Consider the following 26,088-nt stretch of genomic DNA (forward strand, 5'->3'; position numbering starts at 1 on the left):
TTAAGCCAATGAAGTTTACTGATGAAGTGTTTAGAAGAAAACAAAAATTTAAAAAATTGTGTCAACAATCTGTGAATTCAAATCTGACTTTAATAGTGTTTTGCCCTATAACATAGACCATACGAGGGCAAAATTGCTGAAATGGAGATTCTTTGAGTGACTAATTTTATAAGATCTTCATTGATAAATCATTAATAGAGACTCTAGAGACACAAGAGCCTCAATTCTGCCAGAGTTTCAACTTCAGTTCACCCTTAGTAAATGTTTCTTTAAAACAACACCAAAAATGTGTAACTCAGCACTGACACAGTACACCCAACCAGTGCTTGGAACCATACTGGCATATCTAAAACTTACTAAGTAAGTAATAATTACTTAAAGATATTTTCATATTATCATTTTTGTCTCAAAGGCACATATCTGGATTTGTCATTTGTCATCCTCTTAGCATGGAATGGTTTTCCCTCATACACTTACACAGAAAGTATAATTAATTTTCTGAATTGTCCCAGGAGACTCAGTCTCCACAGCTGAAATGACAGAATTGTCACAAACTATCTTACAGTAGAGTAAAACAAGGTTTTCTTGCAGTTACATAGCACCACTACATGTTTTTTTCTTGGCTTGTAACAAAGTGATATAATAAAAAATAAACTGTTTTGAGAATCAAGACTCTGTGACCTTTTGTAAGGAAAAATCATTACATTTCAAATCAGTAGGTAACTATTGCATGAATCACAGCTACAAAAGTCGGAATATCACTTTTGAAATAACACACCAGACTGTTTTCTCACTATATGTTTAACTGATATCCATAGATGTGCTTGATGTTTTAGTATGGAGTTTGTCTAAATAACTATTTTCCCTTCATTCAGTGTTTGTTTAAAATACTCGGAGCCATTGTCTCAAAAGTTATTTAAGCTTTTTGAAGATTAATTAACAAATACTTTTCATTGGCTTAGTGATAAGAAAAGGCAATATTTACAGGGAGAGGGCATAGTTTTTATTAAACTACCTACCTGAGCTAATAAAGTAGACAAGTTTTCAGCTGCACAAGGCTAACACAGATAAAGCACACTGCTAGATCATTGCATACTGGAAACAATTGATCTGATTAACTTAATTATGTAAACGATTAAACAATTTGAAAGCAAAGGTATTTGATAAGGAGGGAAGAACATTAGCCGGGCACTTACTTTGTCTGACATTAGTGTTATTTGACAGGCACCAACATTACACTCTTATCACTACAGTAAGCTTAAAACAGGTCACTGCCCATGAAGTTGTTAACATGTGAACTATTTCTGCTTTCATCCCATAACATGTCTTGTCCTTAGTACAAAAATATAATTAACAGACTATAAAAGTCTTTATCTACCAAAAAAGCCCTAGCAAATACAGAAAATGAATGGCCTAATTTTATCCAAAAAGTATGATTACAGCTGATGCAAATTAAACTTTTTAATTCAATTTCCTGTACCATAAAAGAGCATCATTTAGGCCATTTTAATAATCTGAAAGGTCACACAAATTACAGAAGAATTAAAATATCCTCTTTCTAAAGTACTGAATATAAAGAAAGTAAAACAAAACCTTGTATCTGATGGCAAAGCACTCAGGCTGGAAGCATCCACAGACCTCTGTAAGCTAGGGATGATCTGGCTGCATGCTGTGGAAACCTGGTTAGCAGGAGGTGAAACAGGTCCCCGCTGCTGAACTGTCATGGGACTGCTGGTGACCACTACATTGCTGCAGCTGCCTTTTCCAATGGACTTGAACTGGAGTCCATAACTGAGACCTCCTGAAAATAAAAAAAGGCATGTTAGTATTTATCTTTCCAAAACCCATGATGAGGTCACAGAACTCACATTGCTTTGCAAAGCAGGAAAAGTAACTGGAAAAGAGTATCTTCAGATGTGAATGAAACAGGGAACCAATACAAGGATTTTGCAAACTCCAAATACAAAAAGCAATTCTTTAAAGGGGAATTAATAAATTATGCAAGTTTAAAATAAGTGCCAAAGTACATATACTGAAGACCAGGTATCATGCATAAACATTAGGAAAATCACCACTGCAAGGGTCTGGGCAAAAGAACAGCCCTCAGCTGAGGGACAGCCAAATCACCTTTCTCTGAAGAAGGAAGAGAGAACCCAAGGATGCTGCAGGAACACCTTGACTCTTACCAAGCTCCACCGCTCCAAGCCGTTGCAAGCCCTTCCATCACTCCTACCACTAGCACTCCAAAAGGCAAGAGGACTGCAGGCAAACTGCAAACCCTGCAATAGATCTGGTGTTCCAAGTACACAGGCTGCATGATTTCCCTGGCAGCAGGGAGTTACAGCTGGGAGCACACAGCATTCCTCAGAGGTCTGGGGAGAGGAATTTGAGCTGGTTCAGAGAAGCATTCTGGATTTTCTTTAAAAGGCCACAGTCTGCTCTTAATCACTGCTGCCATGACTCAGACAGATGGCTTTTACACAGTAGCATGAGACGATTACAGAGGTGACAAGTGGGACATATCTGTAAAATGTTCTGTGTACTTTGTGTTCTGGTTTAGGTCAGAGACGGTGGTTTACCAGATTCCCCACATTAATGCACATCAAGATGGAAACGTTAAAATGTAGTTTTTAATATAGAATTTTTGGATATCTAGCAAATTTTCATCACAGTTAGTATTAATAATTAGATGATTCACATTTCTAGCTGCTTCACCTTGTTCATACTACTCCCTAAAGCAGAATAGCAACATCAGGACAAATACTGAGAAGTACTTCTATTTAAACCACGTTCTAGGTTAAATCTACTTGTGACCTGACTGCACAACTCACACACTAGTTTTCTCCAGTTTTCTCTGTGTATGCTTTGTAAAGTCCGCAAAGAACTATATTTACATTTATGGCCCCCTCAGTCATAAGAAGAAGATCCAGAGCCTTCAATTTCAGTTACAATTCGAAATTCACCCCCGGAATTTCAAATTACAGCTTTTTTGAAAATAAACAAAAACCCCAAATAGGTATGTGCATTCTTGTTCTAGAGGTCTGTGCCTTCTTTTCAGATTATTGTTCTCTTTGAATAATTTGTAATTTCTTACACATATGTGAGGAGTAGATAAGTGATTCCCAATCCACTGGGATCCTAAGTGTTTTGTAAATTCATGTACAGATATTACAAGTCAATGGCATGATCAAGGACCAAAATGTACTCCTTGGGATGAAGTATGGTAGCCCCTTAAGAAGAACATCTTACTCATGGTTACTACTTTTAAGTGGAACTGAAAAATATCTGGCAAAAAACTCAAGGGCAAGGAAAGAAAAAAACGTTTAATAATCATTCTGAAAGTTAGCTAGGAGGACTTGAAATTTGCAAGGACCACAATGTGCGAATTCCATGTGGTGCACCCAACTCCTTTTGGGGGTATCAGAAGAAAAGCTTTTAAGTTTTGTAGGAATATTGTCCACTCTTATTAAATTTGAATTTAATTACATTTAATTAATTAAAAGAATAAGAGAAGCCATTTTATTTCTTTCCTATGAAAGAACATCTGTTTATATAATGAACTCAAAAAAGCCAAATCAGAGTACTACTCAGCAGCTGCTTTTTTAATGATACAGAGCAACAAAAATGGAATCAGTGCCAGCAAACATTAGGCAAAAAATGTTAAGCAGCCCCTCCTAATAGTATAAATTCTATTCCTGTTAGCAAAAGGATGTGTGAAGTTGAAAATTAATGTGACACATTTAAATCATATAAAATACTATATAATATGCCTGCATGCTTGTGTGGGCTGTACATATGTTCATTTCTTAGAAAAGTATCTTTAAGCAAGTAGAGCCAAATGCTTCCTGCACCAAAGGATATAAAAGACAGCGAAGCATGCTAAAATAATATGAAAATTCCAGCTGGTTTTAACACTCTAACACAGTTGTAATGTTTGTAGAGCCTATATATTTCTAGTATCATTGAGATGTAAGCCTATTATTAAGCACTGAGAAAAACAGTTATATCACAAAAATGTACCAAATAAATACCGAGTTTTTCCTGCATGACACCATAATGCCCTTCACTCATAAGCTACTTCCAACAAATTTCAATGGTAAGAATAACATCTACTTTATCATGCCCAGGGAATCAAGACCTGAGCACTAACCCCCAAACAATTTTCATTAAGGAAGGGGTTATGGCCTAGTGACCCCGTCACCTGGTTTGTTCAAATAAGAATCTTCACTCACACTGTGAAATTGCCACTTACATGTTATCAGACCTGAGCTTCTCCAAACTTACATGTCAGAAAAAAAAATACCCAAAGCAAAGCTAGAAAAGAGAGTAGTGTCAAAACAGTACTGTTAGATGCAGAATGTTGCATCCTCAAAATTGCAATTATAGGGTCTGCTCCCATTATCTGTGGAAGAACAGCACCTCCATGAACAGCTAGGAGAATCTGTTGTGTAAGGATGATGGCCAAAGATGGTCTGGTCACTGAAAGGAAAAATTAAAAGAGAACTTTGGAGAGGTTGTACAACTCGGATAACAGACAAAGGTAATGCAAGACTCCAGTCCTGATAAACATTTGCCTGGACCTTTCTCTCACGCATAAATGGAAGGAAAGGCTTTTGGATTTTTTATAATTGACAAACATTTGCTGTTACAGGGAACTGACAATTCTTCCACTTAAAGAGCTGGGGGTGCTGGAGAGATTATAAAGAAAGAATCTAGCATGAGCTCCCACTGTTGAAAGAGACTGCAAAGTAAAAGCAAAGTCCTAACACTTTATCCACTGTTTTGTACAGGTGAAAATAAAAGGCATTATTAGTACATTATCTGTAACCTGCAGGGCACAGAGCAGTATTAATTTGTCTGAATCAGCTATGAGCATACAACCACTTGTCTGTAGAGCTAAGTCAGCCACAGGATAGGAAACTTACGCTGGATTTGAGCCAGCTGCAGGAGAACATACCACCTCTGATTTAACATAAAGTCAAATAAACACAGCATGGACATCTAACCTGGCAAGATCCTGCTGCTAAAAGGCAAGCTGTCATAAAATGTGTTCAAAAATGCTGAAAAAATACGAACTGGCAGAGTCACCATGTCCCACATCAGCATTTGGAATCATACACTCACAGTGCAAGAGGAGTCCTCAGACCAGGTTTGAAGTATCATTGACATAAATCCTGAAGATTTCAGGAGAGTGAAATGACAACCAAGAATTCTGTAATGTCTTGAATTCACATCAGCTGACATAAAAGGGAACCTCTCTGGAGCACGTAAGTGGGTTTTGAATGAAGCGGTATATTCTGAGAAAAATACATGGACCTAATATTCTAAATGAGCAAGGAGAAGGAATTTCTTCTTGTTTATGTTGAGATATAAGTCAGGAGATAGTCCAATAAAAGCAACAATAGTTGAGGAGGTGGAATCAGTCCTGAGCTGGCTCACAGGAGGAGCTGTTTGATTAAGATGTAATTTATTCCAGATAAACGTATTACACATAAATCAAAATTGCTCTTTATCAGTAAGTAACAGTAATAGTTAATAAGTATAAACAGTAAAAATATTTTATAGAAATATTTTAGTCCATTCACTTCCTCATTCATTAGCTTGCCTATTTTTCCTGTTTATTCTCTATAGCTGATTAATAGCTAAGCTTCACTCATCCTTGACAAAATGCAAAAATGTTTCACTGCAATCTTCTGAAGAACATTCAAAGAATACAGAAAAGTATAATGAATCTCAGATGAGATGTTCTTATATCACTTTCGTACTTTCAGGAGGCAGAGTCCAATATGCAATTATTTCCATTTAAAACCATTAAATTACTTTGCCTGCCTCTCCAAGTCAAGAGTTGTAACTTGTTAATTCTGCCAAGTAAATCAGTTTACAAAATTCAAGTGCTTCAATAAGCTTTTGAAATTGTAAATTATGTTTCCCATGTATAAATGGTAATACAAGAAAAACATATAACAGGAAAATCAGCTTTAATTGTTTGGTGTTCTGAAATGCACAACATACCAAACGCATAACACCAGATAAAATTAAATTATATCTTATCTCAATATATTCTGCAATAGCAGAATTAATCAATACGAAAGAAAGCTATTAAAATAATCTGAAAAAGCCTGTCCTGTTGCTACTATTAGAATAACAGCTAGGAAAAAAAGGATTGCAGCAAAGGTGTAGAAGGTAATTTCCCTAGGGGATTTTCTGTCTGGCAACATGCAGTAATGAAGAGCTTTGGAAACAGTTGTTTTAATGTTTCATTCATAATTGGCTTCCAGTCTTGTTTTTGTGGATTCTACAGTCACCAAAATTGAAAGAAAAGGACACACTCAAAAAAAGCATAGTAAGGCAATTAATACCAAAGAGAAAAGTAAGTAAGACTGTCAATGTCTTCTTCAGGCAGATTAGACATAAGTTGCCAATGCCTTTCCAAATCAAATTTGGTCTTTCTCCACAAAATGGTCAATGTTCTGGATGTTGCCATCCCCAGCTACTGCATACATCACTGAAAGAACTCAAAATATTTACTTGCAAGATTTGTTTCCAGATGGGAAATATCTCAACCCCTCTCACCTTTGGGCTGCCAAACCTTCCAGGCTTCACCTCTACCAACTTTGGTCATATTATTATTGAGTACTAGAGAGCTAGCTCTTGTCCCTTTGACCTTAAATTCTGTGGCCACTTTTCTGTTGTTCCTACAAGCAGCTATAAGGTACTATCGATTACCAGCTACACAGGCAGAGATACCAGCCACAGGGCAGTGTACATCACACCACTTGACACCCTCTTTGAGCATGTTAAACTGTGGTTTCAAAGAGCAGAAAACAAAGGCTGAAGAGGGGGCATATGGCAACTTGCCTCTATCCAAAATCCTGATCTGTTTGGGAATTTGGGCTTTTTCAAACTGGTATCTTCCTCTGAGCCCAAGTCTCTTTTGGGAGGCCTTGAGGCTTGTAAGTAAACTACATAAAAAATCAGTCAAAATTAGAGTAGGTATCAGCAAAGTTTGTAAGGCATACAATCTGGAATTTTTCAGGGTATAAGTAGATCACTAAAGGACAGCTCAAAAAGTTGCCAAATTATGATTTTTATTGCAAGTCTTAAGAAATACAATTATTTCTCAACTACACAGATACTACATGTCAAGAAAACAGTGATTCTTGGACCTTAATTTCTTTAGAAACTTAAAAAAAAAAAATCAGGTCTTCATAGTTAGAGATAAAATTCTGAAATCAAGATGCTAAAACCTCCTTAGTTTTAACTTCATGTTTATGGTCATGATGTTCATGACACTTACAACTAGCAGTGCTGTTTAATAAGTGTTTAATAAGAAATTTCCTCCAAAGCCCCTGGCAGTGTCCACTCTGAACAGCAAGTTAGACCATGAATCTGACTAGTATTGGGAATTCCCATGTTCCCAACTGTTTGCAGAGACTTAATCTTTACAATCAAGAAAAATAATACAGAGGAAACACATCAAACAAATTACATGACCACACTGTATCACGAGAAAATATTATGCATGCACTTTAAGAGCTCTCAATGCTTTGAATCTTGGAAAGGCACCTTTCTTCACTATCACGGCACTTGGTAAAAAAAGCACTATTTTCCAGTGCTATTTGCCATTCATTGTATGAAGTAATCAAGCATGCACTTTCAGCCATTCTACTGTGAGACAAAAGAGACTGACAAAGCACAATGAAAAACAATGTCTCCTTTCAAGTGGAACCAGCGTAAAAAATTACCCAGAACTGACCAGTGAAAACAATACCTCACAGGTGATTAACTTGGCTGGTTTAAAGCAGACAGCAATGAGATCACCTACTTCTATGGAACACTTTAACCACTAAATTTAAACAAATGAAAACACTGGTCTTGTAATGACTAAACTAGGAATATATTATGAAACAGTCAGGCTCAGGAAACTTTCAGGAGAAAATGCACACTGCAAAACAAGGACTTTAAATCACATCTGTAGACGTATTATCTCATATTAATTTTTAATCAGTTTTATTTGTATCAGGAAGGCTTCCCACTTATTAAAAAGCTATTTTGAAAGGTACTTTGTTTTCTTATTTTGCATAAAAAGTAAAAAGTTATCAGTTAACTATTGCACAGACCAGTAAATGTTTAACTGAACTAAAATATAAATGTTTCAGTTGCAATGGGTAACTCCTTATTTGTTATCAGTGACATTAGGTGACTCCTTTTGTTCTTGTTTAAAGAACAGTACTCTTCTGCTGCAGAAAACATAGGTTTTATCTTTGGTTTATGCTATCACTACTCAGTAGTATAAGCTATTCATACCAATTTCTGGAATGTTCTGATCTACAATTTCTGGAAGGTTATGATCTATGAAACTTAGCCAAAGTGTCTAGTTATTATTTCTGAAAAAAATAATACAGTTTGCAAGCTTCATATTCTTCTGAAATATCATGTAGAAATCAAAACAAACTCTGCAAGTAATGTAACACACTACTGGCATAATAGTCTAAAGCTGAATAATATCAAGTGAGAAAAAAAAACAAGCATCATGTTTTAAACATCAGTATTGGCCAGCTCCTTAAAACACCATTTCAATAGAGACAAAGTCATTATGATCAAAATGGAAATATGCAGATATCTGAAAGAACAATAAAGAATTGTATCAGAATTAGAGAGAATACCTTCTATTTTCAGTACCACTGGGAAATTACTGTTCAATCTGACATAAATGAACACAGTATACATTTGTATACATTACAGTACAGACTTACTTCAAGTGACTGGAAAGTGGCTTTACTTGAAAAGGAAACAAAAAAAATAATATTGCTAAAACATTCTCGTATGTTATGAATGGCAGGATTAAAATCTATACAGAAACAATTTACCCATTAAACAGTGTTGCACTTAACTACAAAAAAAACCAGATTGATTCTGGCAGTGTTGTTGGAATACTTCTTTGCTGATACCATCTGATTGCAATATAGAACAGTCAAATATGGAGGGGCAATAAGAAAAAACTTTAAAAAAATAATTACCTGCACTCCATAACACTTCAAACCCCATGTCAGCTTCTAACACTGTTCAACACTCACTGCCTGTTTGTGATTTTCTCCATGCTAGAAATACATGCTTAGCATTTTTTCCCAGTAATTCCTGAAGTTTTTTTCCCTCAGCTTTAATTAAAAGAGGCTCAAATCAGATAACTTACGTTTTCTAATTATCCTTAGTATTTTAGAAAATGCCACGTAGAAGCTTTGCTATCTGTAACTGTGGGCACATGCAGATCCATTACTCAAAAGATACTGTAGTTCCATGTACCAAAGTAAGGCAGCATAGCCATGTACCCCCTGCTCACATGTTAATTTTTGTTTTCATGCTGTGTTCATCAGACTCCCACACCTTACACTGTCATCTTCTGTCCGGCTGTATTAACAGCGAGCAAGGCTGGGAAGAAAGAAACAGACCCAAACAGGCCCTTCCTTTAGGCACGGGCTAAAGAGAAGACCTTTTGTCTCTTTACCCACTTAGACACAGGAATGCTACCTCTGCCCAGTGGAGCACCAAGAGCCAGGAAATAGACACTTCAGCATGTTTAGGCTGCCTTAACTCCAAGGACTCATTTGTGGTTAGACTACATGACCTTTAGAGGTCCCTTCCAACCCAAATTATTCTGTGATTCTACGACAACTTCATCCTAGTGTGCAGGAATCCTGGGAAGAGAGCAGAAGAGCAAGGAGGTTGCGTTCTACCTCCAGCATGGGTTAGGTCTCAGTCTTCGCAACACAACAAATCAGTGTCAGACCATATCACGTATCATGATCCAACAAGAGACATCTTGTTGACAACAAGAGACATCAGCAAAAGAACATGCAATAAAGGGTTTGTTCAGTGACAAACTCTAATCTCAACTGAGGCTCTTTTTCTGAATCTTTACAGGTAACTCAAGGTATTTGAGACTGCATTGCCCACAAGTTTCTGAGCAATACAAATGAACAATTTTCCATTTTTCTTGCATTAAAAATGGTTTTAATGTTGTTTCTTCTAAAAGATGAGAATGTTATCCTACTCGTCAGTTTAACTAGACAGAAATAACAGGCATGCAGCCCACATAACATGGGTATTTTAAGAGTCTTTATACTCAGTTAATTAGTTTAACTATTTCCTTCACAGTTCATTGAAAAGTTTCATGCTTCACTAAATATCAATATACTTTATCACCTAAAAAAACTTCTCAGTAAAAATACAACCTTTCAAGTGATAATCTTTTTAACTGATACATACACTTCAAATGTACCTATCAGACACTAGCAAAGTCTGAATTGCTACGGTAGCAATATCTCAAAGCATTATGCAAACCTCATTCTACACACAATGGTATAATTTAGGGTTTTTTTGCCTGAAACAAAAGTAAAGTGTCAGGAAAAAGTTTCTGACATGTTGTTTTCATAATAAGAAAATTTTCACACTGATCTCTGGTTGTTGCACCTTCATGGCAATCAGCTCAAACATACCTTGGTTTGAGTTGCTGTGACTGTTTTGTCAAAAGTTCTTAAGTTCAGAAAGTCATGTCTTTAAGGAAGCATAAAAACCAATGAAACTGAAAGTTGTAAAAATAAACAGGCCAAAACCCAAGTGCAACATGTAGAAAGAAAGAAAGCTCTGTGGTTAAGAGAACATTTTTCTATTACAAAGGTTTACTTGCTTAAGCAGTCTATTCATTTTCTCAATTCAGGATATAAGATTATCTCAGGACAGTTTATAATAACATTCTACAGACTGAGAAATTACTCCTTAAAAATTGACCTGCATAACTAAAACAACTTCTGGAGAAATTTCTACTACTGTCACCATACACAATCTTGTCCTATGAAATGCGTGGTCAGTAAGGTGAATTGCAATAATAAAATGACAGCCAGTCTTTTTATCTAACTTTTAGAAGAGGCCACCAGCAGCATCTTTCATTTTGTAGCCTATTTAGACTCCTTAAAAGCTGAAATGTTATTACATTGTGTTCTAAACAAAATCTTCCACTTGTCTTTCCTCTCTTGTATCTTTGAGTAAATGAAAGGCAAACCCTGGGAAAACTATAGACAGAGGCATTTAAAATCTTTATTGTCAATATATGTTTCCCCTCCTCTCAAAGCTTTAGACATTTTCTTTCTATTTTATTCATTCATTAGCTCAAGGCTCATTAATTGGAATTTTTAAGGTCTTTTATTGCTGTGACCAAAAAAACCCTCACTCTGTCTTGCTGAAGTGCATCTAACTCCCTTCCACACAGCCAGGGTAGTAAGAGGGAGAATTAATGCCACTTGAACAGCTAAGGCCTGGTAAAGACTACTGCAGCTCCTGCCCTTTGCTGTCATCCTTGCAAAAATTGATTTACAGAGAATGACATCTTAACCACAGATATTACTCTGTGAAGAGGAGGCTGCTCTGATGGCAGGGTTTGGCATCCAAAGTTGGCTACTGAGTAAGTTTTGATGCAAAGACACAGGAAACCACACTGGCATGCCAACACAGTGGTTTGTGTGTGTGTCTGCAAGGGCCGCCTGAAGGGCGGAAAGAAGTATTCATGGACAAAGGCATAAAAAAAGGCAAAAATATGCATGCTGTGCTGAGCTGAAGCACCTTTGGTACAGGGTGGAAACCCACAAAAATGTCCTGATGAAGACATATCTTTTTAAGAAGCTGGTCATCTGCTGAAATGTATCTCTCCTGCACCAGCCCAAAAAAATTAAGCAATAAGCTATCTCTTTGACAGAGAGAATGTGTTACATAGGTAAGTGTAAAATGTTCAGTACCGATGATGTGATTTTTAAGGACATAATCCTATTAATTTACAGTGAAGTTTAATTCCCAACTACATAAGTAATTTTTACAAACAGAATTTATGAAGGGCTTAGGCAATTTTTCTGACTCCTGTCAATATGCAAGTGTTCATCTACTAGTCTTTATACAGTTTATCATGAATTTCTTTAGTACTGTGCTATGATTTTCAGTAAGCTGTAGGGAGTCAGCAATCAGCTATTGCAAGGCCCTGAATTAATGTGAATAAAATACGAATCAACACCTCTTAAAGTCAACTGTGGTTGTGCTGCACTATTACTGAAATCCTCACTCTATTCTACACCTTGTAAAACTTTACATTTAAAAAGCATGTTTGCTTCTGAAGTACTTCTCATGTTCATTTAATGCTAAAGATGTAAATCAAAGCCCATTCCACTTCCAGTAAGACTCCAGAAACCTAAATCAGGCCAACAGAGCACAGTGAAAGTGTTATAATTACACAGAATCCTAGGGGTTGGAAGGGACCTCGAAAGATCATCTAGTCCAACCCCCCCTGCCAGAGCAGGGCCACCTAGAGTACATCACATTGAATAAAATACAATAATCAGAATAATGGTTATAGTATTTTTCCTTTTATATGACTAGCTCCCCTTCCTTATGCCACATTCAAGAATCAAGAATCTGCACAGTCTGGCTAGATGAAGAAAGAGTGTGGATTTGCAGTCTGGGTTTGGGAGTTTTCAGTGCCTCCATGAGGAGGGTTGACCTTGGCTGGCTGACAGATGCTGACCCAGACAGTCTCTTACTCCCCTCACCCTCATCAGAACAGAGGAAGAAACTAAGATGGAAAAGCTAGTTGGTCATGATAACGACAGTTTATTAAGAAAAGCCAAAGCTGTGTGCAGAGCCAAAGCAAAATAAGGAGTGTAGTCACTGCTCCCCATCAGCAGGCAGGTGTCCAGCCACCTCCGGGACAGCAGAGCCTCAGTACACATAGTTGCTCAGAAAGACAAATGCCATCACCACAAATGTCCCTGTACCCTCCTCCTTTCCCTCAGCTTCCACTGCTGAGCACAATGTCACACAATATAGACTATATCTCCTTGGTGGTCAGTCTAGTTCACCCATCTGGGCTCCCCACCTCCTGCTCACTCCCAACACACTGACCTGTTTTTTGTGGGGTGGAGGGGAGAAAGCCTTGACACGTGTACTCCTCACCAAGAGACAAAACACTGGTGTGTTACCACAAACACAAAGCACAGCAACCTATGGGCTGCTATGAAGAAATTTAACTCCAGCCAGCCAGACCCCGTATGCCAGAAATACAGAAATGTCAGGAGGCTGCCCTGGAAAAGACAAATGTGCAGCAAACCAGCTCAGAGGGTAGGGAGGGGAAACATTTCCCAGTGAGTGGGACTTCAGGCATCACCCGACTTCAAATCCACTTCCAAAAACATTATTAGAGTCCTTTTTGAAAAAAATTAATTCTTTCTCATAATTATTTTATTTTAAAATATGTAAGAAAAAGGAAAATTAAATAGTTAGTTTTCTGCTCAAATAAAGAAGTTGTAGGATTTCACAAGACTTCCAGTTTCAGGAAAGAAAGTCACTAGTTTCATAACGAGGTTTCATACAAGAGCAAGAACTTTGGATATGAATAATTTCCTATTCACAATGAATAATTCTTTGGAAGCCATTCCTGCTTTTTTAAACAAAGGCTGGAGCTTTCTTAATCAGCAGACTTTTTTTTAAAAGGAGGTTACTGCCCAAGAAACTCAGGCAAAGAGGAATCCTCAAGGCTCAGCAAAAAATGCAAACTGATCTAAGCACTGCAGACACCACAGAGGTGATCCTGTTCCCTCCTGCACACTCTTTCCAGAAATCATACTGACTAAACTACTCCAATTTCTTCCACTGCTCCTCTCAGGCAGATGTGACATGGATCTACAGAAGGAGTTACTTACCTAAGATGCCCTGAAACAGACAGGCAGAGGGATGGTAGCACCTCTCTGCAGTCTCGAGGAAGTGGGCCAAATGCAGAGGTGGCATGAAAAGCTGTGATGTAAACTGCTCCTCCCCCAGGACTAAGAGGAGGACCCCAACCACAGCTTGCCTCTTGCTGGCTTGCTCCAGGACTCAGCAGTGTACCATGGATACAGGCAGAGGCTCAAAGGTGACAGCCTTTCTCATACCATTTACAAAGAGGGGTAAAAGACAGGACATGAGGTGAGCAGCCCCAAATAATAATTATCTCATAGGAATTTGGATGGGCACAGGGAAATGTAAGCTATCAAGAGAATTTCACATAAAACTTGCAACAACTTCTCAAAGAGCCTCTCTTTAGGTCTGGTTTTATGCCTGCAAAAATGCATGAAAGCACAAAGTGCGTAACACCAACGAGGTATCCTTACATTTGGTAGCTCTTCCTGACTTTCCTCAGGATCAGAAAAGAAACCTAACAACTGAGGCTGCTCTGCTTCTTCTCCCTAGCATGCAAACCAACTCAGTCACCTAGGTGAAAAGGCTAAAAGCATGTATCCTGAAATAGTGTAAATGGAACTAACAAATGTTGGATACACTCCAAAATCATAAGCTAAAGGGAGGGTTTAGGCCCTTTTACAATTCTTATAAGCCAGGTGCTGAAATCCGGATACCAGCTGCCTTTTCTGCAATGCCAAGAAATAAATCTTAAATAAACCCACAGACCTCAGATAGTGAATTTTTGTTCCCAAGCCTAATCAGTTACCTACTCAATGGTCCCTTTAATTTCAGGTCCAAAAACGTAGTAGTCAGTTTCAGCTCTAATTTTTGCCTTATGTTAATGAGAGCAAAGTTTTCTTTGGCCAAGCTTGTGAGTTGCTGTTTTAATCTCATTCCACAAAAAAAATGCAACACAATGCCCAAGCATTTTATCAGTTTAAGCATGTTTCACCACCTAATGTAAACATACACACGGGTAAAATACAGCAACATAGTGTCTTTAAGTTTTCCAGTTCTTAAATTAAAAATTCATAATGGGCACCAAAGCCTATATTTTTATCTTCTCCATGTTTTTTACTCTTCTAATCCTGCTATGGTAATCACAGAATTTTTAAGTAGATTGCCACCATGTTTCTCAAAAGACTGCAGCTGTAGGGCAGGAAAAAAAACCATAAATATTTCTAAAGTTATCAATGGGCTTGAATAGGGTGCTCCGTTACATTGAACTATGTGATCCCTTTATATTATTTTGAAACATACAATGTGAACTGACAAATGGATTAACAACCCAACAGCTTGACCACGTTCAGTGAAGTAAATCCTCTGGAACAGAGTATCTCATATTAGTAAAGGTGTGTAAATTCTTAAGTATTTATGGGACTGGATGACAGCGGTGAGCACAGTAAATCTGTATGTTTTATTAGCCTGAACAACTAAATCAAATAAATCTCAATAGCAACACTCAAGCTCTCTATTTTAAAGAAACAATGAAATATGCTTTCTCAGGAGCATATTTGTTAGGACTATAACTTAGGTCCTTGTTTTCTTATTTGAAACTCTTACAAAATTATTTCTTCTTACACAATTTTTTTTAAGACAGAAATCTTAAACTAGCATGCTATGTAGAAGCAAAGCAAAAAAGTGAGATTATTATCAATATACTCAAGTCTGGTTTTAACAAACCCCTTGCAAAGGATTACATTGCATCTAATTTAAAAGACTAATTTTAGTGATCTGTGGGTAAAGAACTATTTAAATCATTCAGTTTGACCATTAATGAACTTACAGGTTAGTATACAGTGAAGGAATTAATGACAAGAGCAATCATGTGGAAAGAATCTGTTCATGACTATATGTTCTTGTTTTGCAGAACATTTTTTTCTTTAATCCAGTCAATGTGGATTGGTTCTTTCTGGTTTGCATTATGCAAAATTTCTTAAGTCTCCCCAGAGTCTGAGGAATTCAGAATCTTCCTTGAAACAATATACTCAAAACTGAATATAAGAACTCCAGAATTTATTTTTTTTTAGGTTTGGCTTTTTTTTGCATAGAATCCACGCTCTAGTGTTTGATGAATGACTGTAGAAAATTAGGCTAACTGCTGAAGCACTTGAAAGAATTTTTACTAGTCACAAATCAGAATACATTTTTCTTGTACTCTCAAACACTCACAATTCTATTTAAAAGTTAACACATCTCAATAAAATTCCGTTTTTATAAACATGAACTGGAAAAACCAAGTAAAAGAACACTCCCAGCATATTTTTCACTGCAGTAAAACACTAGGTCAGAAATGTATCTTTATCCTATAAATACATACACAGTTTCACACACTTTTTTTGGTGATGATCCTGCAGTTGCACATTACACATTGCAGTGACAGAACGCATTGCATATCTCAAATGCTATTAAGGACTTGACATTTATCACCATTTTTCAGCCACTGAGCTGTCTGTATATGTACATTTTCTTTACACAGCCAAGATATGAGGGACTGGCAAGTGTTCTGAGAAGATCCTTCTTGCCCTCCACCCTCAGCACCAGGCACACTGTCCCACACATTTTGAACTGCTGCGTGGAATTTACCATCTTACTCCTGCCCATTCCCTCCCTGCCACTAGCAGGCAGAACAAAAGAGGAACATGAGAGGGGTCTTGGCATGGTGATCCATGGGCGTGACTTACCAGGGCCACTGAGCCCTGAAGCACAAAGTACACCCACAGGCACCCACTGTGGACAAGCCACTGGTGAGCAAAGCAGACTCTATCCTGAATTAAATGAAAAAGAGCTTCTCCATGGTTCTAGCTCTTGCAGACAAACATCAGCACAGCTTAATAACAATATTGTCTGGACTAGAGAAAGCATACATGTCAAGCCATATGCAGGCACTGGAAACATCTGAAACCTGCTACAAAACTACTACAGTTGCAAACCTTATTTTGAAGAGTTTAATCCTCATTTCTTCACCTAAGAAAACAAAGGCTGGTAGTCACAAAAAACTTTTTTTCCATCATAGGTTATCATCAACTGATTATTACATATGTAAAAATCAAAAAGCTTGTGCAGTACCTTTGCAAAGTTCTGGATGGTGCCAACAACAGCAAATGCAACAATAATGCAACAACAAGTATAGCAATTTGCAACAACAGCAAGCCAGGCCATTTTTTTTTCATATAGAATTAACAACTTATAAAATTACATCATGTTGGCACAGTGCTTTAATAATTAGAAGTATTTTTTTCTGGAGTTTATTAGCTGTCACTGTAAGCAAATGAAGATCAGAATGTCTCAGCTGCAGTTGGCAGCGTAAGAACCCAACTAAATGTGACCACTGAAGGTATGAGTTGCCTGCAACAGGGAGCTCTCTACCTACGGCAGCTCTCAGAAACACTCACATATGAACCTTTCTCACACCCATGTTGCATTCATTCTCCACCTCTACTTCCATAAACAATAAATTCAATTTTCAAAAAGGCCAACTTTTTAAATTCACATCCACTACATTCCAGCTTCAGGATCAAAGTTAGAACATTGCTGAAGTTTTTTAAAAAGCCCATCAATGCAATATGCAAGCAGCTATACCAAATTCAAGCTCACCATCTTGTAGTCAGTTCTGAGACTTCGTTTTCTTGACAGACTTGTGAAAACACAAGAAAAAATCAATCAATTTCTAAGCAATTTTAGACCCCATACACTATAAGAGAAAGAACTGTGCAATTTGTGGGAACATTCTGATTTTTTTATGCAGATTAATGTTGTCCTTTATGCTGTTTCAAAGGTATAAACCAAGTGAAGGGTTTGGTTTTGATTTTTTTTTTTTTTTTAATGAAGAGATTCTAGCCTCTTTCTTTACTCTTGACATACATTTAGAAATTGACATCCTTTTTTTCAGAAGACTATGGAGAACCAAACTGCAGTAATTTGGGTCTAGAAAATTTTTCAGTGGTCTGCTTCCCCTTTCGTGTATGACACCACAAGTAAACCATGTATGACACCACAAGTAAATCACAATTTGTATTGCAGAGAAGCAAGGATACGATGCAACGAGCAATACAGCTATGATCTTCTCAGCGTCCAACAACAGGGTAATAATCAGTCCTAGACTGATCCTACAATATTTGGCCAAGAAAAAGGCAGACAATAGTGAAGAAAAAGTGAAGAAAATAAAGCATAAAAAAGAACATAAAGCAGAAGTGCATCTTCCTGGTGAAACCTGTGAACTTTGAGGCAGAATGCTTCCCAAGTCTCTCCCTCATGAAGTGCAGTTTTGCACAACTTCTCAAGTAACCTGAATGCCATTTACACAGATTTGGTCCTTGGTGTTCCCTTTGGCTTGTAGCAGGGCAATTATCAGCATATTGCCTTTGTCCAGCTGGCAGAATTATATCATGCGTAAGTAAACACGGGGCACGTACACTTTGTTCTTCCTCTCCCTCCCACAGGCATCCCTTCACAGACTTCTCCAACACCAAAACAAATTCCAATTGGTATCAGTCTTAGCAGAAGTAAAAGGCAAAGTGATAAGAAAAATCTGCATAAAGGAAACACATTATTTTCTTGTGCAAGAAAAACACTCCTATTATGTGCATAGCAGGTGATTCACACTGTAGTTAGAACTGATTTGTATCATTGTCTTTCTGTAGCTGAATGTAAAGTCTGGATTTTAACACCAGAGTTAATTATTGTGCTGCCACAGAAGCTCTTCATCACTCTATGAAGAAACAGGAGACTGAGGGGGGCATTTGAAAAGTGCTTACAAAAGCAAAAAAAAAAAAAATGGTAGCAATGATAGGCAAATAACGAGGACACCATGAGGATGGAGAAGATAGACTGGAAGCAAGAACACAATCACTGAGAGATGAAAAAAGACAAAACAGTTACATTTATCACTGCCCTCCATCTCATTTAATTTCACTGCATCTGTTAAAGGAACACCTCTCTAGAGGAGCTTCTGTCATCCAGTAGCAGTCTAGGGAAACGGCAAGTACTAACCTAGGTCTTCACTTAGTCACCAGGCCTGCCACTGGCAGAAGTTTAGAGGTGCTACTACTCATCCTTGCCAGGAATTTACCCTCCGCATACCACATATGCCAAAGAGAAATAAACACAGCATCATGTGGAGAATGTTTTGTTTCCATTCATAAACCAAATACATTTCAGACAAAAAGAGACATACTGAGGGCATAATATGACAAATAATTGGGAGGTATGGCCCTAGGCACTATGCAGACATTAAGACACTTCTCTAATTTGCAGCTGTACATTTTTTGTACAGTAATAGCAGTAAATTTTGGCAGATAAAGTAGAAGCAATGACTCAGAGTACCTAGAAGAGGCATTGCTAGTGGGAAAGCAACAAAACTGTAGATCAGGAAAAGAAACAGCAGTTTTCCACAAAAGCTAACAGACATGAAGACAATAAAGCAATGTCATTTTGTGATTTTTTTTTTCTATTAAAATGGAAATAATCTGGCATAATGTCCTACCCTAATAAAAACAAAGCAGTTGATGTGGTTTCTTGCTTTGGTGATGGGAGTGTAAGCACAAACACACAGCAATTATCAGTGGACCCTATTTTTCTGATCACAAAGTAGACAGCTATACTATCCAACTCACTTGTACAAAGGAATAAAGTAAGTTTGCATCTTGTAATTTTTAATTTCTGATGCATTAGTCATGAGCATATAAATTTAAGATGTGTGCATGTATTACTCTGCAAACAGATAATAAGCAGATACACTGTAAACATTACAATATTTACCAGAAAAATAGATGAAAATAGTTGCTAAGAATAACACCCTAAATCTTATCATATTGCATTAAAATCAACTAACTTATTTTAATTAAGTAGTCTGAACTTCAGATTGCATCCTTTCCAAGCGCTAGGTATAAACAACTGAAAATACTAATTCTCGTTTTTTCTTTCAATAAGTCAAAACAGTATTTAAAAATGTTTGCAGATGGAAAATCAGATGCTTTGGAAGTCTTTTATACCTTATTATTTCTTCAGCAGTTTGTTTTTCTTGTTCTAAAATAATCCTAGGCTTTTGAAAATTTTAGAGATAAGACACTTAGACACAAAAATCTTATGTACTTATTTTCTCCTTTCTTTCAAAGCTATTACTGCTCCTTAGTAAATGACTTCTCTTTGGCAGTTCATAACCCGAAGTCAATTAACTTTCTTTCAACACTGCTTTTACCATATTAATTTCAACAAAATCCCTCCTACAAAGAAAACCATATTACAAAATATTACTGGAACTAAATAAATAAATCAGTCTAAACCTCTAGAATCTGATGTAAAGTCTTTTCCTATACTTTCACCACCTTAGCAGAACTATCCTGTATAGACACAGTTTTGCATTATATTTTATAAAAGTCTAGCATTTCCTGATTAAACTTCCATGACTCGTCTACAAGGGTGAAAAAATAAACCACTCCAGCAACCTTTCATTCTGCATTTCGCCTTCACCCTTGACAAGGAGAAATTTCTATTATCTAAAAGAAAAGTCCAGCTGCACAGACCCTACCATTCCTCTCAGCATAAGAGGTTCATTTAAAAAGAATCTCCAGATTTAGTAAGAAACTCGTGTTGGAGTTGGGGAGTCCATACAGTACTTTCTGGTAGTAAGAATGGACAAAATTGTACTTTTGTGACCAAGAACTCTCAGAGCACTGGTGCTGATATTACCACTCATGAGACCTTATTCAGAGTTACTAACCCCATGTTTTCTCCTCAGTCCATTTTCCCAGTATCATAGTTATCAGTGATTGTGACTGTGTCTTACCCAATGCACACAAAGTTATGCCCTTTCTCTTCTTCAAGGAGCAAGACTTGTGCCTTATGTTTTAGGTTTGAAGGCTGAGAATACTTCAGTCATTTACCTTCCAAAAATAAAATAAATGGTGGTTTTCCCCGCTGTAGATATCAGTGCGCAATGACAAGAAAAGGCAGAAGTCTAAATAGGTCTTTGAGTCCTCAGGTTATGAAGACCCAAATCTATGAAAACAGATTCACAAATCCACACAAGAACTGAAGCCAATCTGAATGTGTACTTATAATCAACACAAGTGATTAATGAATTACTTGAATGAAGAGCAGAGTTCATAAAGGAATTACAGCTGTATTTGAATTACATTTCCAGATTTCAATTTTGGACACACAGAAAGTTTTGTCTTCAGTGGTCCAGACTATATCTTTCACTTAGCCCTTTCACTTTACATAGTGTAGTGTTTAGGAGGGCAAAGGGATTCAGAACTTGTCGCTACAGTGTTTTCCATATCAGATAACTATTATATTGGCCACAGGCAAAATTTAAAATCAAGATCTATTCAGACTTATTTTTTTATATTAGACTGACCACTGGAGTTGGGGATTTATTTTTTTCTCCACACAAGTGAAAGAGAGAGAGTTCTTGCAAAACTCACATTTCAGTCTCCCCACCTCACAGAATCACAAGTTACTGTACTTGCTCTTGATATGAGCAATTTTTCTTTTTCCATCAGTGCTGTGCAAAGTAATTGCTAGGGCTGACCTGCAGGAAGGTAAAATGAGTGTCAAGGAGATGTGAAAGAGAAGAAGATACAGTTAGCTGAGGTACAGGATCAAACTCCAAGGCAGAACCTGCCAAGCATGCTGGTATCCAGGATGGCATGCTGGCAGAGCAGATATAGAGGGAAGAGAGACAGAATTGTGATCCTAGGGACACCAAGACCTACCCACCATCCCAGCTGGTGGGAAACAGTGGTTTTTGGTAACCACCATTCAGGGGATTATACTGAGCAGGCACCGGTGAAAAATCTTACAGTAGGTAACCAGACATGTAGTCTGTCTCAGTTGTTGTTTCAAGTATTTCCTGGAGCAGATTCAAAGTTGTTCCACCTTTCAAATGCCCAGCAAGTCAAACATCTCAGTTGGATACTAACCCCTGCTTCATTTGTGCGTAGAACTTGTCATGAGGTCAATGGAAGTTTCAAAGCCTTCAGCAGCTTGCATATTTAGCAAGAAAATTATTTCTCTTTCATGAGAAAGGAATTCAAAACAGCCACAGCAAAACCCATGAAAAGTTAATGGTGTTGGTCTTACACAAGATTCCAGCCAGATTTAGCAATTTGACTACCAACTACAGAAGGCCATTCTATGAAACCAATGTTTCCCATCCCCATCCAAGGTACCAGTAAAAAAACAGACTGATCAAAAATTTACAGTTTCTCTGTTTTTTGAATAATGCACAGAATTTGCATGATCACAAATGAATGAATGGGTCTAAATATGCAAATCTATGCAAAACTAATTTCTCTCTCCACACACTTCTAAAACACCGTAAGTAGTCTAAAAAATTTTCATCATGACTTCTTTGCTGCTTCACCCACCTTCACACCAAGCAGGTGGAGTTAAATAACAATCACGCTGTAATCAAGCAAGATGCCAGAAAAAATATTCCCATCACATGAACCCTAGAAATTTCAGAGGTTAAGTACTCATAGCTCAGAGCAGAAATCTCCCTTTCTCTTATGAACACATATGGTGCATTCAGAAATAAACAGCTTTTCACATGGAAATAAGACCTGTAACCTTTTCTTCACACCAGTGAAAAAAGTAATTGAGATAGCATACACAAGACAGGAAAGATGCCAACATAGCCAGAAGTCAAGATAAAAAGCCACTTTTAAGTGGTGCAGCAAAGCTAGCAAGAATCTGAGTAGAGAATATGTGGGCAAAAACTACCAGGCTTGGATCTCTATGGGCAAAGAAGAGTCATGCAGCAGTAGCATTAACCATCCCACTGCTGAGAAACCGGATAAGAAGGGTACACAAGATATCAAATTTGTCTCCCAGGAGGCACCGAGGTCCCCAGATGAACAGCATTTCACTTACATTACAAAAGATTTTTTAAACAGTTCCTCTTATTTGCAAGCCAACTCATTTTCTAGCTACATGCTTAAGCAAATAAATATCCAAGCAGTCCTCTCTTACTGCCAAAAGCATCAAAACATTAATCAGAAACAGTGTGGCTTGTGTTAGTAGAAAGATTTCACTAATTAACTGAAACCATCGTTGGGTCAGTAGTTTTTCAGATCATTACTTATTTAGGAATGCTGGTTGACAGACCAATTATAGTTTGCTTAGCTGGAACTTGAAAGGAAACTGCAGATTTATTAACAGATGTTCAAATAGAAGTGTATAATAAATGTTTAAGTTTAATGCAGATCAAATATGCTACTGCATAACTCTTGACTATCCCCTAAAATAAGCTATTAAAAACACAGGGTAGAACAATGATATGTATGTATGTATGTATATACACACAAGGAAGTGTATGTACATTACGCAATTAAGAATTATATTTTAGCTGCCAAAGTAAGCTTCTCGTTCATAATGTCAGCAATGATGAGTACTGCCTGTCATACTATTTATTCAAATAGCCATATGTATGCTATTTGAATAAAGCATGACTTTTTAGTCCAGGCAAGTATTAAAATTTATTCTAGGTTTTGTCAAGTATCTTTTTAGCATCTATTTTCAATTCACCTTTTAAAGTAAAAATTATTAAACTGTATATATAGGCATTTGTGGTTTCTTATAAAACTGTTCAAACCACTTATTTAGTATATTTCCAAACCACTCATGGTAAAATTCCTGGTAACACCAAAGCCTTTTCAGTGGCCCAATTTCAAGTCTCAGAAACAGGCTGACTGTGACACACTGTACTCCTAAACTGTAAAGCTAATGTGTTTTGTGTAACAGGCAGGATACAATGCTAGTTAAAAGCACTGTTTAGCCTTTGACTTCTCATTCAAGTAACAATAAAGAGGCGAAATAAAGAGCTATTCAGGTTAAATAAACAATTTTTATCAAAAACCCAAGATCTGAGGATACTGAAAAGTGCAAAGAGAACATTTTTATTTATCTACATCTTCAATCCAGTCTGTACCTATTACCATCTAAACAGAGGAACCTGTACAATTTAACTGCTGCTCATGCAAGATCATCATTCTCAGTGTCCATAACCAACCAAACCTGAATATACTACAGTGCTAATAAAACATCATCCCGCCTAAAAATTTACGCACCATTTGAATGGAACCCTTTTTTGGAGATTAGATTTTAATATTTCTTCTACCTTTAAGCTCCTAGAGTGGTCTGTCTGCAGGCCTTCAGTTGCACTGCTCCTGAAAATGCAATGAAGCTGTGGCAACCTGGCCTTAGTACTGCACTCCCAGTCACATGTGCTTTCAGGGCCATGGGGAAGAGAGACCCTTCCTCCTTTTGGGAGATGCCAGGCTACTGGAGGGGGAGAGGGCTGGCAAGACTGCAGAGTACAGCACAGTGGCAGGATGGGGCTGAAAGACACCAATGGATGGACAGATAGTCACCTCTCAGGGGTGACAAAGACTTTGCAATGGACTGGAGAGGACTGACCAGGGCTTGCCCCCACACCTAAACCCTGCACTGCTTGCCAGCAAGGACTCCAAATAATACCCTGTGGGATTTATGAATATTTGTATTTCTCCTTTTACTACTTTCACTTTTCTCTTTCAGCAAAATTAGCCTAGGTTCTTATCCTGTCTTTTATAACAGTCAGCTCAGAAAACCTACCTTAAGTTTTAACATACTTGTTGTATAATGACCCACCAGGGTTCTTTATCACATGCATTAGCAGCTGATACCTCCACTAACAACCGGGGAACTGAGTCAGACACTGCAGGAAGAGGGTGCTCCTGAAACCTTGGACTACTCAGCAGAGCTATACCTCTTACGGACCACAGACTCAGACATCACATCTGCCCAATTTAATCACTTACATTTTTAGTATTAAATAAAGAACATTTTTTGGGAAAAGTTACCTTAAAGATTGCTATTTCCAACTGGTGTTTGCCATTTCCAATTTCCAAACTCTTAATACACGTGTTTTATTTATTTATATACTTGTGGTTTATATTTTAGTAATTAATTCTCCAAATCTTGATTCTGTAAGGGATTTTAGTAAATACAAGTTATGAATACAGTCAGTTGGGGTTTTTTGTTTGTTTCTTGGGTTTTTTTTTTGTAAAAGCAGAAGCTTGACTCTCCTGAAGATGAAATACTAGTTCAATGAGACTGCATGGAAAGAGCACAATCCCACTGCCATGCTGGTGACACAAATACGGCTGCTTTAGTGGGAGACATATTTTACTCTGATGGAGGTTATCAATGCAGATAAGGTACACACAGATAGAAATGGCCAAGTACCTCCACTGACTTCTCTCTTTCATTTTCTATTTTTTTTAAAAAGGGGCAAGATTTGCTGCAAGGAAGTGAAAATGGAAAACTAAGTACTTATAAAGTAGTGCATCCACTCTCCATTGTTTAAGTATCTTTTCTTATTCATATTCATCTCCAATAGCAACCTTTATGGTTTAGAGCTTAATTGCATTAAAAAATAAATAACTGTAAGGCATGGTCAGTTAAAGCAACCTCTCCTGAACACAAAAGAATGCCTCCTGCATGAAAACATTTTACTGTATTGATCTGCCCCGAAAGAAGCAGGAAGCTCTGCAAAATAATTCTGACTGTGCAGAGTAAAGTTACATCAACATGCAAAAGCATGTCACTGGGCAAACACAAAATACTCTTCACTATGAATCCTAACAGAGAGGAGGGGCAAACGGGCAGGGTGGGAACACAGAACTAAAATGGGACACAATTGTTCAAGAAGCTCCAGCAAGTACCACAGCAGACAACAAATTAGAGTTCTGACATGCTGATGCAAATATTGAGTTCTCCAATAACAACTGAGCTATCAGTCTTAACATCTGCTTCTCTCTATTCTCTGCCTCAGGCCCCATCTGCTGCACCCAACACATACTGAGCTAGTATCTCAAGTCTGCTGAAAAGATGACCTGCACTCTCACAACTAGCAGTGAAGGACACACTCCATTCAACTATAAGGTAAGATGCATTGACTGCAAACACCTTGCTGGCCTGAGATTAAATCTACCCCAGAAGGGAACTCTGAGACAGATTTAATTATCAAATTCAGCTTCAGAAAGATCAGCCATGAGTAAAATAGAAAATAAAAAAATTCTTAGTGGTGCAGAAAATTCCTCCTTTTATTCACAGAGGCATTCTAGAATCACAGCATCACAGCTTATCTCAAGTGGGAAGGGATCCACAATGTTCATTGAGTCCAACTCCCAGCTCCCTGCAAGACTATTTCAGGTATTTATAATTGTGTGAGAAGCCTGAAAGTAAATGAAAGAACTTTTCCACACCTTATGTATAGACATCAGATGAATGGCTTCTCTTCTCATTGTTTTCCATGGGTGAGGAGTGCGAGAGAGCAGCAGAGAA

The 26,088-nt window shown here is 37.4% G+C and overlaps 1 protein-coding gene across 8 annotated transcripts in view; it reads right to left on the reverse strand.

The window, feature by feature from the left end:
• The window catches only part of GLIS3 (GLIS family zinc finger 3), a 145,291-nt gene that overhangs the window by 105,937 nt on the left and 13,266 nt on the right, over positions 1-26,088 (reverse strand). For 7 of the 8 annotated variants that reach the window (XM_030467407.1, XM_030467406.1, XM_030467402.1 and 4 more), the window contains exon 2: positions 1,594-1,801. In XM_030467407.1, coding sequence (XP_030323267.1) covers positions 1,594-1,724 — 131 coding nt within the window. In that variant the 5' untranslated portion in view covers positions 1,725-1,801. The remainder of the gene's footprint in view (positions 1-1,593; positions 1,802-26,088) is intronic. The other variant, XM_030467405.1, reaches the window with a different exon arrangement.

The sequence above is a fragment of the Calypte anna genome, chromosome Z (assembly GCF_003957555.1).
Source record: "Calypte anna isolate BGI_N300 chromosome Z, bCalAnn1_v1.p, whole genome shotgun sequence".
Taxonomy (NCBI): domain Eukaryota; kingdom Metazoa; phylum Chordata; class Aves; order Apodiformes; family Trochilidae; genus Calypte; species Calypte anna.